The sequence below is a fragment of the Phascolarctos cinereus genome, unplaced genomic scaffold (assembly GCF_003287225.1).
Source record: "Phascolarctos cinereus isolate Bilbo 61053 unplaced genomic scaffold, phaCin_HiC Scaffold_725;HRSCAF=1366, whole genome shotgun sequence".
NCBI lineage: Eukaryota > Metazoa > Chordata > Mammalia > Diprotodontia > Phascolarctidae > Phascolarctos > Phascolarctos cinereus.
The window spans coordinates 1,039,015-1,060,488 of record NW_027556097.1 but is presented as its reverse complement, the minus strand read 5'-3'; the positions used below and the strand labels follow the sequence as shown (position 1 = coordinate 1,060,488).

Here is a 21,474-nt window from a genome sequence, read left to right as displayed (position 1 = left end):
AAATGCTAGAGGTGTTAGATCTTCATGTTGAACAAGTATAAAACGATGGCTCTATTCCTGACCTCCAATGATCCCCTAAATAGCTTCAGAGGATTTAGTGGCTGGTAACAATTGTTTTAGACATAACATAGGCTTCAAAAGCCTTTGAAGAGCTTACTCAAAATCTCTACCTGAACAACAGTTATCAAGAATACTATAAACTATCTTTCCCTTTTGCTCCTTTTGGTGGGACCTATTCTATTATTTATGAAGTTCTACTATGTATGGATTATTTATCCTTAGGAGAAAAAAAATTTGAAAGCCCTTGTCAGATATAACCTTTACAGCATTGCTGTTAGCATTTAATTATTGCCATGTAGCTTTTGTGTGTTTAATGTTTCTGATTTAATCAATTTTAACTGAGGCAACAGTTAATATTTAATTTTTTCTCCATTATTTATTGAAGGACTACTGAATATATAACACTCCTCTCTTTTTCATTTCCTGGTGTAGTATCTGACACATAGTAGGCACTTGCAAAATTCTTGCTAATTCATTTTTGTTCCCACTCTAATTTCTTCCTTTTACCAATGTTCTCTCAGGTAATATTTCTGAATTTATTAGTCAATCAATAAGCTCTTTTGAAAGTAGTGTTCTTCGCACTTGGAACTCACATAACACATAACACAATGCATTCTTTATGTATTATACAGTACTATGTGTACTGTAGTTCATCATGTTCTGTATATGTGCCATTATGTACTATACAGGCAGTTAGGTAGATAGAATGCCAGCCTTGGAATCATGAAGACTGACGTTCCTGAATTCTAATATGGCCTCAGACATTTACTAGCTGTATGGCTCTGGGCAGGTCACTTAACCCTATTTGTCTCAGTTTCTTCATCTGTAAAATGAGCTGGAGAAGGAAATAACAAACCACTGCAATATCTTTGCCAAGAAAACCCAAAATCAGAGTCACAAAGAGTCAGACATGACTGAAAATGACTGAAAATGTACTATGTAGATTATGTATTGGTATTTGTTTTCCCAATGCATTATGTGCATAGATGTCTACCTATCTATATATATATAGATAACACATATTATTTATTTGTATAATATACTACTAAATAGAAAGCTCCATAAATCAAGCAATAAGCATTTATTAAGAACTTTCTATTACACATAATTGAAATATGCCCTGCTCTCAAGGAACTAACTTTCTGTCAAGGGAGATGTACACATATACAAAATAAATACAATATAATTTGTGGGCTCTAGAAGTTGGGAGGAATTAGAAAAACATTCACAGGGCAGGTAGCAATCGAGTTTAATGTTGAAGGAAACCAGGGGTTCTAAGAAGCAAAGTGCATTCTAGGTACAAGGACAGCCTGAGCAAAGACATGGAAATGGGAAGTTGAATGTGATGCATGGAGAATAGTAAGTAAGGCAGTCTCAGTGTGCTGTAGAGTGTGTGAAGGGTGTGTATAACATGGGAATTTGTTAAGTCCTTTAAATGCCAACAAGAAGAGATTGTAGTTGATATCAGAGGTAATAGGGAGTGTTTGAAGTTTGTATGGTGAGACCTATCTGTTAGACATATCACTTTGGCAATTAAATGGAGTCTGACTTGGAGTGGGAGAGAATAAATACAGGGAGTAATACATATGATTGGATATGGGGGTGTGTTATATATTTGAAATTTACGTTTTGAACTTCAAAAATGTTTTTGGAAAATTTTCGTTATTTTTAAAGCCTTACACTTTTTTTTTAAGCACTAGTGTGTTCCTGTCTACCAGTCAGCAAATAGACTGGTTCCCATGCAAGTGGAATGTTTTTGGCATATAGTTCTTAACATACATATACACAGATATACTATACTAGCTGGGCACAGTGGCAAATCACATATAATTGGAGAGGCTGGGGCTGGAAGACTGTTTGAAGTCAGGTGTTTTGAGTGCAATAGGGCAAAAGCTGATTGAGTGTTCATACTAAGTCTGGTACCAATATGGTGAGCTCCTAGAGAGTTTGGTGGTAGGGAACCTGAAGAGGGGAGAAACAGCCTTGGATGGAAATGGAACAGAATAGAGTTTCCATGCTGATCGACAAAGGTGAAAGATTATGAATGGTGCCTGTGCTTCTAGCCTGAGCAAGTTTCAAAGACCCAGTTTCAAAACAACAGCAGCAACAACAACCCCAAATAATACCATACTTTGTAATGCTATTATTTGCTACCCCAGATCAATTCAGCAGTAATTACGTTGGTTATCCATTCTGAGAAGTATGGGATGGTGGGTAGAGGGTTGGACTTTGACTCAGGAAGACTTAAAAGTCCTGCCTCTGATGCATACTGTGTGACCATTGTCATTTAACCACTCAGTGTCTTCTAAGACTAAACATTACAATCAGCATTGGTGAAAGGACTTTCCATACTAAGAGGTTCCAAATCTATGTATTCTGCATTAGAACTTATTAATGACAGATTTCCTGTTATGCCAGACATGGTATATTAAGATAAATCACTTTGTTTCAGACTGCTACATCTCAGTAAAAACCCATATTTTCCTTTTGGTTTAAAAATGAGTAAATCATTTGAACAAATAATAAGCATTTAATACTTTGTTAAGACAATCGCACAAAGGAAATGTTAATAAGGTATATAATGTGTCCTGGAAAATAAATATGATTTATTTTCCACTCATTTGTGTATGAGCTCATTTCTACAAGCTCCAGAAATCCATTCTTTATGCTGAGTGGCTACCAGTCTGCAAAAAGACTCCAACAATGACCAATGCTTGAATCTTATAGTCACTGCTATTTATATCTAGGCCAAGAGATCCCTGGAGTCTAATATTGCTAGAATTTGGGAAAGGTACCGATGGATTAATAGTTTTAAAAAAATCATTCCTTTTGTGCTTATTCTTTTCTCTTTTCAAAAGCAGAAACAGTAAGGTGTATCCCATGTGCAATTAAAATGTGTCACAGGAGAAATGGGGTAATGGATTATGCATGAAAGGTGTTATTGCAATGTCGGTTTTTATACAGTTTATGTAAAGTATTTTAGATGTATTTTAGCTGTTGCTAACCTGCTGTATAGCCTAAGGCTAAATGCTTAACTTGGTGCTTGATCTGGTATTCCTATCAATAAAATTAGGTGGATTAAGTTGATATCTATTGTAAGTTGTAGCAGTTTGGTTATCTGAAGCCTACCCCAAAACACTTGGGTGACAAATATACTAAGCACAAGTTTTATCTTCATGGATATACTAACTTTCCTATGTTTGGTGGCACAGATTAAGATTTGGAGCAGTGCCACACTGTGCCAAACAAATCACATAGTGGTATTTTGCTTTAGGCATTCCATTACCTCTCTCCTCTTAACAGCTTCTTTCTCTCTTCAGAGTACCTCTTTTTCTATTCCCCCATGGCATCCTGAGTCTAAAGTCTGCCTAGGAACCTTTTCATCCCTATGCAAACCAGCTTACATGGCAGGTGAGGTGGGGTAGGACAGAAGTACCCTGATATTTCTTTTCTTGGAATTTGACTTGTACTAAGGAAATTTTCCAGGTAGGGGGCAAACTAGTGGATAGAGAAATTGCCTTTTGTGTCAAACCCTACCTCTGCTGTATACTGCTTATGTGACCTTAGAAAAGTCACTTAACCTCTGAGACATGAGTTGCAGAGCAGTTGCTATCTTTTTTGGTTGAAGGAATTTCCTTAGCAGTACTTCTCTTCACCAAGAATATCCCTGATCTGGTTCATTTGTGTGTGTGTGTGTGTGTGTGTGTGTGTGTGTGTGTGTGTGTGTGTGTGTGAAGGATATTTATAAAGGAATCCAAGGATGTGATAGTGGGAAGAGACCTTTGGGATTGTCTACTTCAAACCCCCTTGTTTTATGGGTAAAGGAACTAGAGGAATTGAGGCCTAAAGAAATGAAGTGGTAAAATCCAGATTGGAATCCAAGTCTTAGGACTTCAACATGAGCACATTTTCCACTCTATTACATATGTTGCCTCTCAGTTTTGACATTGAACCAAATTTCAGGAAGTAAAAATTTGGTTGATTTTTGCATACTATGATTTTATGCATAGGAAAATCCTCTATGGTTGGCACATTGCAGGAGTTTGCTGTATTATTATTTGGATTTTCTATACAAAATTAAATACAGTGACTTCAGTAAGAGGAAGCCATTCCAAAGTAAAAGCTGAGCTCATTTCAAGAGAATCATTCCATTAATAGATTACAGCAGAGAGAAAAGCTTCGTGTTTTATCCCCAGGGCTAAGAGTCATAAAGTAGTCAACTTCTCTGAATGAAAAAGGCAGAAGAATTCACTGATGTCTGAGGCTGACATTTGTGATGAGTAGAAAAGAGACCTTAGTTATAGAAGCAACACCACAGATGATAATAAATCAGTATGAATGTTTCTTCTCATTTGGAAGCAGAAAAACAAGGCATGTCTTAGATTCTTTTTTAGCAGAAGGCAATATTATACTGCATATAAAAGCTCAACTGTTGACTCCTTTGAATAAAGCTATAAACTTCCTGACTTTAGAGAACTCAAGTCACTAGATGTTAAGTAAGCGACTGACTCAATTTATAAATTGGGCATTTGGAATTATCTGTTATATTTCCTGTTCCTATCCTGGTCTAGAAATGTCAGTGCTTTCACACAAAATTATGGAGTTTGGGCATCGAGGAGGGGCAGCTAGGTGGCACAGAGGATAAAGTACAGGACTTGAAATCAGGAAGACTCATCTTCTTGAGTTCAAATCTAACCTCAGACACCTATTAGCTGTGTGACCACGGGCAAGTTATCCCTGTTTGTTTCAGTTTCCTCATCTGTCAAATGAATTGGAGAAGGAAAGGCAATCCACTACAGCATCTTTGGCAGAAAACTCAAAACAGGGTCATGAAGAGTTGGATACAACTGAAATGACTGAACAATCAACAACATAGACTTTAGAAATGGACCTTAAAGGTCATGCAGTCCAATGCTTTCATTATATAGATGAAATTAAGACCCAGAGAGGTTTAAAAATTGTCCAAGGTTACAAAGTGGCAAAATTGAGATTTGAATCTAAATTCTCTAACTCTAAACTGACATGCTTTTACTCATTCCATGCTATCTTCAATAAAGACTTGCCATTAAAAAAAATCACTAGGACCAGCAAAAACTTGTTTTGGTTTCAAACATTTGGATATTACTATTTCTACTACTGACTTGTCTATAAATAAACTACTATAACTACTAGCAGTAGTCATAGTTATAGCAGTTCTTGTAGTTAAAAAACTACTAACTAAAATTATTATAAAAATAATTTTAGTAAGTCATTCAACTTAGGTTTATAGCTTGTTATGCCTATGGATATATAGTATCTTGATTTTCACAGTGGCTCAGTAAGGAAGATAGGACATATACCATCCATTTTACACCTATTTTATAGATGGATGTGAGATTCATATGAACTAAATGAAAGAGTTATGATGCTAGTAAGTGGCAGAGGTAGAACTCTGCAGGTTTTCTGATTTCTATTACATCATATTATCTTCTACTAAATCATACCCCTTCTCTTTTACTTTACTTCTTGAACATCTCTATTTATCATCTCTATGCAGATGATTCCTAGATTATACATTCAGCCCTAGTCTCTACTGAGCTCCAGTCTTACACCATCAGTTGTCTAGAGTATAATTAAAAGTGGAAGTCCTGTAGACATCTCAAAATCGACATGTCAAAAGAGAACTCATTTTTTTTTTTCTGGAACCCATTTTCTTTCAAACTTTCCTATCACTGCTTAGGATAACAGCATTTTCCCAGTCACCCAGAATCTTAACCTTGGTGTTATCCTCAACTATTCACTCTCACTCACTCTACATATCCAACCAATTTGCCAAATCTTGTCATTTCTATTTGCTCAATATCTCTGTCATGCGTCCCATTTTCTCACATCATCATCATCCTAGTTCAGGCCCTTACCCATTCTCCCCTGGACTAATGATGTAGCTTCCTAATTGGGCTCCCTGACCAATATCTCTCTATTCCAATCAATACTCCACATAGATATCAAAGTGATATACTTAAATCTTAATTTTCTTAAAATCTGATCATGTCATCTTCTCACTCAATAAACTTCAGTGCCTCCATATTACCTCTAGGGTCAGATACAATTCCCTCTGTTTGTCATTGGAATCTTTGCGCAAGCTTATCCTTTCCCATCTCTCAAGTCTTCTTACACAGTACCCCGCTCTATGCATTCTATGGTTTAGCCATACTGCCTTACTTTCTGTTACTCATACATAAAGCAACTTCTCCCAACTCTGATAGCCCCTACCTCCCAGGGTTGTTGTGAGGGTCAAATGAGATCACAGTTATAAAGCACTTAGTACAGTGCCTGGCATATTGTAAGCCCTATACAAATATTAGCTATATCAGGTATCTATGCTTACATATTGGCTGTCACTCATGCCTGGAATGCTGTCCCTCCTCACCTTTGCATTTTAGAATCCCTTGTGTCCTTGAAGACTTTTTCCAAGGACCACCTCTGCAGGAGACCTTTCCTGATAACAACAACATCATCATCATCATCATCATCATCATCATCATCATCATCATCATCATCACTATCACTAGCATTTCTATAGTTCCTCCTCTGTGCTAGGCACTATGCTAAGCCTTTTACCAGTATCTAATTTGATCCTTACAACAACCTTGGAAGGTAGATGTTATTTTTTTTTAAATATAAATTTATTTATTTTTAGTTTTCAACATTCACTTCCACAAGTTTTTGAGTTCCAAATTTTCACCCCATCTCACCCCTCCCCCCACCCCAAGATGGCACGCATTCTGAATATCCCTTCCCCTAGTCTGTCCTCTCTTCTATCTCTCCCCCCTTCTCCTATCCCCTTCCCCTTCTATTTTCCTGTAGGGCAGGATAGACTTCTGTACCCCATTTCCTGTATTTCTTATTTCCCAATAGCATGTGAAAACATTTTTTTAAAACATATGTTTTTAAAACTTTAGGTTTCAAATTTTCTGTCTTCCTCCCTCCCCACCCACCCTCATTGAAAAGGCAAGCAACTCAATATAGGTCATACATGTGCAGTTATGCAAAACACATGCATAGTAAACATGTTGTGAAAAAACTAACTCTATTTCCCTTAATCCTATCCTGCCCTCCCATTTATTCTATTCTTTCTTTTGACCCTGTCCTCCTCAGAAGTATTTACTTCTGATTACCCCTTTCCCAATCTGCCCTCTCTCTATCTCCCCTGCTCTCTTGTCCCCTCTCCTATTTTCCTGTAGGGTAAGACAAGATTTCTATACCCAGTTGAATGTGTATGTTATTCCCTCCTTAAGCCAAATCCTGAGAATAAGATTCACTCATTCCCTCTCACCTTCCCCCGTTTCCCCTCCACTGTAAGAGACTTTTCTTTCTGTTTTTTTGTGAGATAATTTACCCCATTCTACCTCTCCCTTTCTTCTTCTCTGAGTATAATCCTCTCTCATCCCTTAATTTTATTCTCCACATATGACCTCTTAATCTTCAACTCACCCTGTGCCCTCTATCTATCTATCTATCTATCTATCTATCTATCTATCTATCTGTACATGCATATAATTTTTTTCCTCCAACTACCCTAATACTGTCTCATGAGTTATAAATATCATCTTTCCATGCAGGAATGTAAACAGTTCAATCTTAATAAGTCTCTTATGATTTCTCTTTCCTGTTTACCTCTTCATGTTCCACTTCAGTCTTGTATGTGAAAGTCAAATTTTCTATTCAGCTCTGGTCTTTTCATCAGAATGCTTGAAAGTCCTCTATTTCACTGAATGACCATTTTTTCCCCTGAAGGATTATACTCAGTTTTGATGGGTAGGTGATTCTTGGTTGTAATCCTATCTCCTTTGCCCTCTGGAACATTATATTCCATGCCCTGTGGTCCTTTAATGTAGAAGCTGCTAAATCTTGTGTTATCCTGATTGTGTTTCCACAGTACTTGAACTGTTTCCTTCTGGCAGCTTGTAATATTTTCTCCTTGACCTGGGAACTCTGGAATTTGGCTACAATATTCCTAGGAGTTTTCCTTTGGGGATCTCTTTCAGGAGGAGATCTGTGGATTCTTTCAATTTCTATTTTGCCCTCTGGTTCTAATATATCAGGGCAGTTTTCCTTGATAATTTCTTGAAAGATGATGTCTAGGCTCTTTTTTTGATCATGGCTTTCAGATAGTCCAATAATTTTTAAATTCCCTCTCCTGGATCTATTTTCCAGGTCAGTTGTTTTTCCAATGAGATATTTCACATTGTTTTCTAATTTTTCATTCTTTTGGATTTGTTTTACAGTGTCTTGATTTCTCATAAAGTCACTAGCTTCCAATTGCTCTATTCTAATTTTTAAGGAAGTATTTTCTTCAGTAAGCTTTTGGACTTCCTTTTCCATTTGGCCAATTTTTTCTTTTTAAGGGCATTTTCTCCTCATTGGCTTTTTGGACCTCTTTTGCCATTTGGGTTAGGCTATTTTTTAAGGTGTTATTTTCTTCAGTATTTTTTGGGGGTCTCCTTTAGCAAGCTGTTGACTTGTTTTTCATGATTTTCTTGCATCACTCTCATTTCTCTTCCCAGTTTTTCCTCTACTTCCCTTACTTGCTTCTCAAAATCCCTTTTGAGCTCTTCCAAGGCCTGGGACTGATTCATATTTTTCTTGGAGGCTTTGGATGTAGGAGCTTTGACTTTGTTGTCTTCTTCTGGTTGTATATTTTGATCTTCTTTTTCACCAAAGTAAGATAATATAGTCTGACTCTTTTTGCACTGCTTGCTCATGATCCTGGCCAATTACTTGAGTTTTAAACTCTTTTTAAGGTAAATCTGCTTCCAATGTGGAGATGTACTGTCCAAGCTTGGGGTTTTGTACAGCTGTTTTCAGAGATACTTGTAGGGACCTGGAGATTTTCAGTTCTACCAAGGTAGTATGATAAGGGTGAGGTGTTTACTCCTTTCCTGGCCTGTGACTACAAGTACTCCTTTCTGTCCTATACCTGTGAGGGGGGGTTCCTCTCCACAACCACTGCAAGCTCCGCCAAGCTAGTGCTCCTCCTCACCGCAGCACTGCCGTGCAGAACTGTGACCCGATCCAAACATGGGCAAAGTGAGAGATTCCTGCCTCAGCACTGGCAAAGAGATCCCTGCAATCTCTCTCTGATCAGCCACTGGATTCCCCCTCAATCTATGGGCCAGAAGTTCAGGAAGCAGCTGCCCTCCCAGGGCCATGTTCTTGGGGAATGGATCTGAGACCCCACCTTCCTGTCTCAGCACTGACAGAAACAGACTTTTCCCACTGACCTTGTAAGTTGTCTTTGGCATTCATAGATTGAGGAGTCTGGAAACCTCCACAGCTGCCCACGATTCAGTCCTCACTGCGGCCTGCACGCCCACACTGAGCTGTGCTGTGCTCCCAGGCTGGCGCAATACACCTTTCTGATCAACCATCCAGGTTGTCTTGGGCTGGAAATTTGTTTCACTCTGTCTTTTTGTGGGTTCTGCTGCTTCAGAATTTGTTTAGAGCCATTTTTTATGAGTATTTGGAGGGGTTTGGAGGAGAGCTCAAGCCAGTCACTGCTTTCACTCCGCCGTCTTGGCTCCGTGGAAGGTAGATGTTATTATTAGCCCCCTTTTACAGTTTAGGAAACTGAGGCAAATACAGGTTAAATCACTGGCCCAACATCAGACAACTAGTAAGTGTCTAGTGCCATAGTTGAACTCAGGTTTTCCTGATTCTAGGTCCAGCATTCTAATCACTGCCCACCTGACAGGTGATCTTCTAATGTGGCTAATGCTTTTTTGTCTCCCTTAGTATAATGTAAGGTCCTTTAGGTAAGGTATCTTTTTCACTCTTTATTCAGTTTTCCAGCACTTAGGAGAGTGCCTAGAGCATAGTAAGTGCTATAAATGCTTTTTGCTTACTTGCTTGAATAATCAGGATTCAAATCTCTTCTAGCTACACTGCTTGCATTTACAGTAGAATGTATTCATTTTCACTTCCAAAGTAAGTGCCATTTAGAGATGGAAGGACACTGGAAACTGTCCCATTCAAAACATTCATTTTACAGATCAAGAACTGAGACTCTGGAAGTAAGTGACTTGCCAAAGATTCTATGGGTAGTAAGTAGAAAAGTCAGGATTCAAATCTAGGTTCTCTGATCCCAAATTCAGTATGAATCAATCAGTCAATTGAACATTTATGAAGCATCTGTTGTACAGAGAACATCATACTAGGTGTTAGGGGAATCATTGTCTAAATAAGACATAGCCCTTTCGTTCAAGGGCTTTATAATCATGTAAGGAGATATAGTGGCTATAGTACAGTGTGATATGATTTCATTAATACTTTTATTGTTCATTTGTTTCAGTAGTGTCCAGCTTTTTGTCATCCCATTTGTGGTTTTCTCAGTAAATATACTGAAGTGATTTGCCATTTCCTCCTTTGGCTCATTTTACAGATGAGGAACCTAAGGCAAACAGGATCAAATGTTTTGCCCAGTCACACAGCTAGTAGTTGTCTGAGGTCAGATTTGAACATTTCTTCTTATCTTACAACATACTGACACTAAATGGTAAGAAATTATTTCAAACAGAGGCCTTTGAAAGGTACTAGGGCTATTGCAAAACAGACATAAGAGGCATTCATCATCATGTATTGGAAACTACAAATAGAAAGCAAAAACAATGGGACAGTGATTGGTAGGAAGAAAGAGAACTTAACTAAATTCTGCCCTTAAAGTCTTACCTTCCTTAATTCCCTCTCTATCTTTTTTCATCTTCTCAGTAAAAAGTTTTTACATATTTTACGCTTCCATTCCACTATGTTTCCATTTAGTTGAATATAGATGACTATGTATTTGATAGCTACATTTCCAAACCATCACATCTAAATCTGTTTTTATTTTAAATATATAAGAATATCCATTAAACGAATGATCGCTCTTAAATTTGACTGTTTCATAACTTGATTTTCATAGGTTGAATGAACTTAAAATGAATATGTACATGTATGCTCACACATAAACATATAATCCTGATACTTTGTACATCTTTGAATATTCAGAGGCATATCTATCCATCCATCTATCTATCTACCTATCTATCTATCTATCTATCTATCTATCTATCTATCTATCTATCTATCTATCTCTCTGTCTATCACAACATCCCTTCATCTGTGGAGGAGCTATGAAAGAATGTGAACAAGATTTGCAAATCATTAAAAACCATTAGCGGACTTCAATCTACTCCATGGGAGGAATACCCACTTTGATGAGATTATATATCCATTAAAGTATGGAAATGTGTGTAAATCTTAAAAGTATACATTACATCTTATACCAGTTTCTCCTCTTTTAGTCATAAAAGATGAACTGTACTGCAAACCTTTCTTATTGGTGCTTCTTGATTCTCTCAAGCGTGTTCCTGACTTATTTTGTTTACTCTGGAGTCAAATATAAATGGGTTGGGATAATGAAGGTATCAATTAATCAATTAACACACATTTATTAAGCATATACTATGTGCCAGGTATTTTGCTAAGGGTTGTGTATATAAAAAAGCAACAAACGATGGTCCCTGTCCCCAAGAAGATTACAACTGAATGGGAGTGACAACATACAAACAAATATATACCAAGCAAGATATATAAATATAGTATATGTGTGTGTGTGTGTATATATATATATGCACATATATATACACATACATACATATGTGTACATACATATACATTGTGTATATTTGTGGAAATAACAGAGGTAAAGTACTAGGATTAATAGGAATTGGTCAAGGCTTTCTGTGGAAGGTGGGATTTTAGTTTTCTTAAAGGAAGTCAGGGAAGTAAATAGGTCGAGTTGAGTAGAGAGAGTGTTCAGGCTTTATGGACAGTCTGAGAAAATGTCCAGAGCCAAGAGATGGATTGTCTTGTTCATGGAACAGTAAGGAGGCCAGTGCCTCTGAATGAAAAAAGTATGGGACAGAGAGTATTGTATAAGAACACTGGAAAGGTAAGAAGGGGCTAGGTTGTGAAGGGCTTTGAATAACAGAGGGTTTTGTATTAGATTCTGGATGTGACAGAGAGCCACTGTAGTTATTGAGTGGGGAGGGGTGGTGACAAGGTCAGCAGACCTGCTTTTGTGACAACTCCTCTTTCCATCAGCCTCAGGTAACTTCTTCAGAAGGATTTATAAATGGTTGGAAAAGGCAGATAAAGTGGTAGCTACAGCAGATGGTTGAAATCTTGAGGAACTGTATTAAAGTTGCTCAGTCACCGAAATGCATTGAACTTAATCTCCTGACGCCACAGAAGCTGTTGTTACTGCACCTGGGCAATACCTCTTAACCTCACCTCTGGCATTTCCTCATCTACCTTCCACTCTCTCAATTTATTAACTGCAATCAACAGTCGTACCTAGATGCCATGTGGTCACAAGGAAATGTTCCTTGAAGGTCCCACATAGCAATCTGAATTGTTTAAACAGGATTTGGGGAAAAATAAGGAGCAATTGCTATTGTTTTAAATGGCAAAATACCTGGCACATAGCATGTATTTAATAAATGGCATTTAAATGTGGTTGCTAAAATTTGGGGTAGGATAATGGTTGATGATTTCACAGTCTAGTAATAGAAAGTGGTCAATTAGATTCAGTTGGAATATGGCTAAAACAATTACATTTAATTAGTACCAGTACAGCTTTAGGGTGAACATGGCAGCTGCTCAATTCTTCCTCTTTTGGTTTTTCCAAGGATTAAGAGTGGATGAGTAAAAAATCATTTATTAAGCAGTTATGTATTGGGCACTGGGCTAAGTAAGTATATAGTTACACAATATGTAGGTATATATGTGCATAGATATATACATACACACATATAATATCAAGCACAATATATTACATATAAGACATAACATACAAATATATAAATGGACTCTGTGTATGTATGTGTGTGTACATATGTATGTATATATCTATGCATGTATGCCTACCTCTGGGTTAGACCCTAGGGAAGGAGCTCCAGAGTGCCCAGGTGTGTTGATGTGCTGACTGTAGCCACAGGGATATGTTCCTTCGTCACTGAAATTACAGCTTTCATCTTTTTTGCAGAAGCCCAGAACTTTTTTCTCTGTCTTGTTATACAGCTAATAGCATTGTTGAACACATTACTACTTATAAATTGCTACCATATATGCCAGTAATGGCTAACAAGTCTCTACCATACTTGATGGCTTCTGTCTGTTTCTTGTGGAGAAAATATGTGCCAAGCATATTGTTATAGCTCTACTTTTCTACTTTTATATCAGCTGTAGCTTTAGAGTTAATGAAACTGTGATGGGTATCAAATAAATAGATTCAACTTTTATCAGTTTCAGTTTTAATATAATTCAGTGTGTAATCATTTTACTGTCAACCTTAAAATGAAAGCAATTGTCTACCTATTTGTGAGAGTCTACAGTATGTTCTCTGAAATCTGATGACAATGATCTTTTGGTGATTAGAGATATGACAAAAAAGTATTATTAACAATTCATAATGACTGCATGTAGATTCATATCTACAATTTTGTGTTTGCCCTCAGCTGAAAAATCATGTATTTATTTTCTATGTCCTTAGGCTTGTGTATAAATATAACCACATATACTTATTGTACATCTTAATCTTCTTTACTATTATCTTTTGTATAATGGTGCACTTTTTAGGGAACACCAATTGTTATCTATCTCTTTGCTACTTAAGGTGATCTTGGAACAATTTCCATACATTTATGGGAATGAGTCATTCAGTTATTTGTTGCCTTTCTTCTTTAAACTTCCTCTTACTTCAGTCACAATGATATTATCAATACATTCACTTAAAATTGATGCAATTTTGAAAACTCTAACACCAGGTATGCTCACACACACACACACACACACACACACACACACACACACACACACACACACACAAGCTAGTAATTTCTGTTCCCAGTTTCAAGAGTACTGTGTTTTTGTCTTTCTATAACTATTTTCTTAGAACTGAATATATATGTATACACACATACACATGCATACTCACACATATATATGTATGTGTGTATGTATATATCTCACCTTCCTCTTAGAAATCTTTTTTAAAAGAATCTTGATTTGTCTTCAGTGGGTGGTAAAATGGCTTACACAAATGGACAAATTACTATTGATAGTCATTTGGTATATGCCTATTATGTGTCTAGAATTGTTTTAGAAATTACGAGTCACAAAAAAATTAAAAGGCTCATTTTATCTCAGACTGTTAAAGCCTTAAGGTCAATGCTAAGTGATGGCTTTTTGGGTACCTATTTGAAACAGTCTAGAGGCTTGAACTGTTACATACATTACCAATCGTCTTATTTTAATCTATTCATATGTTATAAAATTTATTATGTAAAAATTTGATTCCCTTGTAGTAGTATATATCCTTCCTTTCACATAGAAATTTTAAATCATTAGCATGATAAATAGAAAAAAGAAAGATAAATATGATACAAGAACACATTCTAATTTTACAGGATTACATTTAGCCAAAGAAGAAAATAGAGTCTATAAAGATTCTGTAAACCTTAAAACTCTGGGCTCAATGCTTATTCCTAGAAATTCAAGCATAAATACACACATGACCCCTTGACCTCCCTCAAAAATGGCTGTTAATGCCTCACCAAGGTTTATAACCCAACTTTTTAGTGACAGATTTGAAAGGCATTTTTTTTTCTGCTGAATTACTAATAGGGAAATATGAGAGTGTTTTTTTTAAAGCAATTATGCTGAATCATTGCAATGACAGTAGAGTTTCTCTATGTCCTTTACATGTATTCTTTCTCATATATAAGCACATCTCTATCTCTCTATACAAGATATGCCAAAAGTCTTAGTGCAGTTCATACAGTTTAACAACTGTATGAACTGCACTAAGACTTTTGGCATACCTTGGGATAGCTTCAAGTCACAACAAGGCTCTTCTAGAAAAGTTCCACTCCGGAGCGATCCTGAGCAATTGAGATGAAAAGTTTATTGTCCCCAAGGGCTGTATTACCCTAAGCTCCTTGCCTTTAGCCTTAAGCTTTAATACTGCACTAAGACTTTTGGGAAACCCTGTATCAGGTGTAGTGTAGAGCTTTGTGAAATAATGTCGGGTAAGTGGAATTTTTTTCCCCTTGAGAGTTCTATATTCTCAATGAAAATTGCAGTTACTTAACCAGTTCTGCCTATTTTAAGCCACTTTACAATATTTTAAGGGCATCTAGGTGGCACAGTGGATAGATTCTGGGCCTAAAGTCATGAAGGCTCATCGTTCTGAGCTCAAATCTGGCCTCAGATACTTACTAGCTGTGCGAATCTGGGCAAGTCACTTAACCTTGTTTGCCTCATTTTCCTTGTCTGTAAAATGAACTGGAGGAGGAAATGGCAAAATGCTCTAGTATTTTTGCCAAGAAAATTCCAAATGGGGTCACGAAGAGGCGGACACAACTTAAACAACTCAACAACTACAACAATTCTTTTGAAATGATTTTTCTTTCAAAGAATCTTTGAGGTTTGTTATGAAACATTATATTTGTTAAATTCAAAAGAGGAAATAGAAGGACCAGAGGAATATATTTTGTTTACTGACATGCATTATATCAATCATGAGTCATAGATGGGTGCACAGACTTCTGATACATGGACAGAGTTTCATGCTTTATAGAGTATTCCTGCTCTAAGAACGCAGTAACATCTTGTTACTTCTTCCCCCACCCCAAACTCCTTTAATGGAGATGTCAGTTAACAAAGAATGAAAGATATTTAAAAGGTAATTATGAATCTTTTTAAAAAAATTTTTTTAGGATAGGCAATGGGCTAAGTGACTTGCCCAGGGTCACACAGCTAGTAAGTGTTATGTGTCTGAGGCTGGATTTGAACTCAGTTCCTCCTGAATCCAAGGTCGGTACTCTATCTACTGTGCCACCTAGCTGCCCCATAATTATGAATCTTTCATGTAAATTGTATTGAATTTTTTTGGGTGTATCTTAATAGAGCAAAAGAGGAAGAACATTATTGTATTTACTATTTCTTAATGATTTAAGTAGAATAAAATATTTAAAAATTAAATTCTTAGAATAAATGACTAATTTTAAGTTTTCCAGAAAGCTTGTTTTAATGGTATGACCTTGATTCCACCCAATCTATGAAAATGGAGTTTTATTTTGATAGAAAATAAAGTTCCTTCCTTACATTCTATATAATGTCACAGGAGTTCTAATTTGACTTTCTAAAGGCCTTTTGGAGAATGGGATAATAAAAACATTATCACTGGAAATCTTTGACTTAAAAAAATGGTCCAGTACTTTCAGAGGTTCCCAAAGTGGGTGACACTGCCTCCTGGGGGGCACTGGAATGATCTAGGGAGGCAGTAGTAGCCTCAGGTACAATTGGGGAGCATTGAATAGGGGGGAGGTGGAAGCATAAGGAGAGAAGAAAATGTTGAAAAACTGTTCACACATGTTTCATTCATTGCGTAACAGAGTTAAAGTTGCAGTGATTACATTATTTTCCAAATAAACACACAAAATACATGTTATAACCAATCAGTGGTCAAGTCCGCTGATAGGTCTTAACAAGCAAGTACTGGCAGGCAAACATGTCATGCATTGTTGGGAAGTCCAGTACGTATTTGCAGGAATACCTGTGTGTGATGACATGTTTTATAATATGTTACTATACAGTTATATGAAACAATCATCAAAATTTCAGTGTAGGAAAAAACCCCACAAATTTATAATAAATTATTAAATTTAAGATGTGTTACTTAAAAAAAATTATGCTTTTTTGAAATGATGCAAATAAAAAAATTAAAAGGTTAAAGAAAGTAGATTTCTGGCACTGAGTAATTTTTTTTTGGAAAAGGGCGTGGTAGGCCAAATAAGTTTGGGAATCTCTGGATAGCCTAACCTCAATGATTATTTTTTGTTATAGTGGTGTTTTACCTTAATAATGTATAGTATTTAAGCATTTCCCTCTTTTAAAATTGATATTTAGATACCTATGAAGGGAATGAATAGCTCAAACAATTGGTATTGAGCACAGAGACCTTTAGTTTTGGTTTGTCACTTCAAACTAAGTTGGAAGCAACTTATGGTTAATATCATTTCAAGGTTGTTTGATGACCTTTGCAAAGTAATTTATTTCTGGAGGATAGGAATCCTCTTCTAAAGAAAATACCACAGCCTGATATTAACACTCTTGCTGACAGTGTCAAGAAAAGGAGACTCAAACAGACTCAAAGGAAAGAATTAGCAAAGATTAAGAACTCAAGCTTTCTCCTAAACATAGTGGTGTTATTTAATTTTTAATTCAAACACTGAGTTAGTATACAAAAGAACTGATAAAAAAAAGTGAACAATAACTTACTTTTTGTGACAACACCTTCCAGGTGAATGATGTTTGGATGGTCAAATTGTCCCATGATACTAGCTTCTCTTAGAAAATCCCTTCTTTGCCTGTCCATGTGACCACCTTTCAAAGTTTTGATAGCAACTGGGATCTCTCTTTTTCCTGGTGTTTTCAAACGGCCACTGCAAACTTCTCCAAATTCACCTTGAAATTAGAAAAGGATTTTAGATAGAGTGTCAATATTTGAGAAGAATTGCAGTTTTAGTGCAATTTCCTTCTTTTAATAAACATGACTCCTCCCCAAAGGTATCATTTTCACATGAAGAAGTTTAAAAAAAAATTGTGAAGCTCAGCTGCACTGATAATGAATTACCATGGAATAAATGTGCAAAAGGGCAGCTAGGTGGTATAGTTTACAAAAATGAAGAAAATTTTAAAAAAAGCCAAAAGCTGTTAAAAGGGCTAAAGAAAGTAGATTTCCAGGGGGGCACTGAATAAGTTTTTTGAAAAAGGGGCAATAGGCCAAATAAGTTTGGGACTAGGCCTGAAATAAGAAAGACTCATCTTCCTGAGTTAAAATCTGGCCTCAGACACTCACTAGCTGTGTTGACCCTGAGCAAGTCACCTAATGCTTTTCACCTCAGTTTCCTTATCTATAAAATGAGCTAGAGAAGGAAATGGTAAGCCACTCCAGCACTGTAGGCAAGGAAACCCCAAATGGGGTCACAAAGAGTCAGACAAGAGTGAACAGCAGAACAAATAAGTGTTGTATTGCAGTGTATCTGCTGGTAATGGATATTCTTGAACAAGAAAACTGTTATAGCCAACACAGTAGATGATGCTAGTGATAACCAACAGAAAAAAAATATTAGTATGTAAACTTTTTTAGTCTGCTATTACTATCAACTTATCAGTCAAATACATATTTTGTTAAGAGAATACATATGCCCAGATTTTTCTCTGCAAGTAGGTCATCTCTGAATTTCATTTACCTGTAAGAAAGGAATCTTGAGATCATGCATCCTAAGACGATAATTAGGATCATGCTTAACATTAGAAGGACCAGAATTTAAGAATACTCTGAAGGTCCAAGCTATGTTAATTGATGCAGTGTATGTTTTTATCCATAAGACAATGAAAATAAAGATAATAGGAGGAATTTTTAAAATCAGTTGACATGCCTGGTTCTTCTGGTTAACTCATTCATGATTATCTGACTAAATGACAAGTCACATGTCTGCAAATAGGAAGCTCACCGATATAAGTTATGAATTTTCTTTGGCTTCACTGTGTGAAAACTGCTTTGAGGATTTACTATATTTATTAACAAATATCTCTGAAAATTCATGTCAAACTATCTTCTTGTGTACACAAGGTTCCTGGTGATGGTGACCTAAAATTAAGAGTAAGATGGCTAAGGTGTATATAGAGGACATATATGGCAAAGGTGTAAATAATAAATCCTGATTATTGGGAATCCTTTTTTCCCCTTATTGAGTTCTCATTTAGTTCCCCTTAGATGTAGCTCTCTGCTGAACTCCATAGAATTTCTGCATCTCTCAAGGGGTCCCTTTCCTTGTTGTTTTTAGTATGTCATTGGTGTGTCTCTCAGCTCCTGATGCAGATTCTACCATCAACCAGGGGCACTACCATAATGCTAATGGGAGCTCCAGGTCTTATAACCTTTTGAAGTTAATCACATGGCCAATAGATTTTTCTCTCTTCTCTTCTCCTTTCTTTCCCACAAAAGGGTGATTCCCTCTCTGGATTCCTGTATTACTGGATTTGATCATCACAGCTTTGAATTTCGTCTACTTTGCTGTTTTTAAGTGCCTCCCCCCCCATAACTGATTCTTATCAATATATTTCCTGTGTGGCATTATCTGCTTTTTTATTCAATGATACAAATCACATTGATTAAGGACTTATGCAAGCCTCATTTACTCTGTGATTATAATAATTAAGGTAGGGATGAAAACCCCCACACCTTACTGACCGAACAAACAGTTTATGTACTGGGGCAACATGTTTGAATAGGCAAGGAGGGGCCTGGTAAACAATGTGGGAAATGAATTTCATGGCTAAATAGGCATGTTTTATTTAGGAATTTTTTCAGGAGTGAATTATGTGCATGTAAAGCAATTAGTATCTGTACTTTCTCCTATGCTTTTTTTTGTATGTTTCTTTTGATATTTTTAAAATAAAGGCAGTAAAATGAAAAGAAACAAAAATTAACATAGTGATTAATTTTGTTAAATAACATTAGTTAAAAGTCTGGTGGAAAGGAGTTTGAAGGTCATGGGCTCCAAGTTAGGTTTCTGATTTACTATGGAGAACTTCAACCCTATTAGCACAGATGAATGAAAGTTTTCTAAAGTCACCTGGAGGTCTAGTATGATGTTAGCATATAAAAGAAAAAAAAGATGCAAACTAATGTAATGGTAAATGCAGAAAGAAAAATAAAGAAAGCTGCATAATTACAAAGCTTATTATAATTACATACAAGGATAATATACTTGTTAGTTTTCAAAATGTCAAGAAATATAGACAAATATATAAACATACACAGATATATCTTTGGCCAGACATGATTAAGTTTTCTAGCACTTCAGTACAAAGGTGCTCAAATTTTCTTCTTTTTAAAAAATAATTAATTAATTTATTTCTAGTTTTCAACATTCACCTTCATAAGATTTTGAGTTTTGAATTTCTCCCCCACTCTCTTCCCCTCCCAAAGATGGTGTGCAATCTGATATAGGCTCTATGTATATATTCATATTAAATATGTTTTCATGTTAGTCATGATGTAAAGAGGAATTAGAACTAATGTGAGGAACCATGAGAAAGAAGAAACAAAACAAAACAACAGAAGAAAAGGAGAGCAAATAGTATGTATCCATCTGCATTCATACTCCAAAGTTCTTTCTCTGGATGTGGATACCATTTTCCATCAGGATGCTTTTGGAGTATTCTTAGATCCTTGCATTGCTAAGAAGAGCTAAGTCTATTAAGGTCAGTCATCACACAATGTGGCTGTTACTGCATACAATGTTTTCCTAATTCTGCTCATTTCACTCAGCTTCAGTTCATGTAAGTCTTTCCAGGTTTTTCTGAAGTCCACCTGCTCATCATTTCTTATAGCACAATAGTATTCCATTATATTCATATAGCCATTTCAGCCATTCCCCAATTGATGGGCATCCTCTCAATTTCCAATTCTTTGCCATCACAAAAAGAGCTGCTATAAATATTTTTGTACATGTGAGTCCTTTTCCCATTTTTGTGATCCCTTTGGGATATAGCCCTAGACATGGTATTGCTGGGTCAAAGGGTATGCACAATTTTATAGCCCTTTGGGCATAGTTCCAAATTGCTCTCCAGAATGTTTGGATCAATTCACAACCACATTAACAATGAATTAGTGTTCCAGTTTTCCCACATCTTCTCCAACATTTATGATTTTCCTGTTTTGTCATGTTAGCCAATCTGATAGGTGTGATGAGGTACCTCAGAGTCATTTGGTTTGCATTTAGAGCATTTTTTCATATGATTATAGATTGTCTTTCTCTCCATCCTATTTTCCCCCTGTTTATGCTTTTCCTTTTTCTCTGTTTCCTCACTATAGTTTGGCTTTCAACCACTGCCTCCCTCAGTCTGTCCTCCCTTCTATCAGCCCTCTCCCTTTTCTTCCCCTTTACCCTTACCACTTCTCCCCTCCCTTTTATCCATCCTCTCCTTCTTCTTTCTCCTTTGCCCTCTTCCTTCCTATAGAGTAAGTTAGATTTCTAACTCATTATGTTATTCCCTCTTTGAACTAAATCTGATGAGAGTAAGGTTCAAATAATGCTCATCTCCCTCCCTTCTTTCCCTCTACTTTAATAGGTTTTTGTGCCTTTTCATGTGATACAATTTACCCTCGTCTGTTTCCTCCTTTCCATGATATTGAAATTGTTTCTTTCTGGCTGCTTGTATTATTTTCTCTTTGATCTGGTAATTTTAGAATTTGGCTACAATATTACTTGGCATTTTCAAATTGGTATCTCCTTTAGGAGGTGATTAGTGGATTCT

The 21,474-nt window shown here is 36.3% G+C and overlaps 1 protein-coding gene across 1 annotated transcript in view; it reads right to left on the bottom strand.

Annotated features, from left to right (window-relative positions):
* EPHA6 (EPH receptor A6) overlaps nucleotides 1-21,474 on the bottom strand; it is a 1,178,244-nt gene that overhangs the window by 256,897 nt on the left and 899,873 nt on the right. The window contains exon 11 of the mRNA XM_020977959.2: nucleotides 17,425-17,610. Coding sequence (XP_020833618.1) covers nucleotides 17,425-17,610 — 186 coding nt within the window. The remainder of the gene's footprint in view (nucleotides 1-17,424; nucleotides 17,611-21,474) is intronic.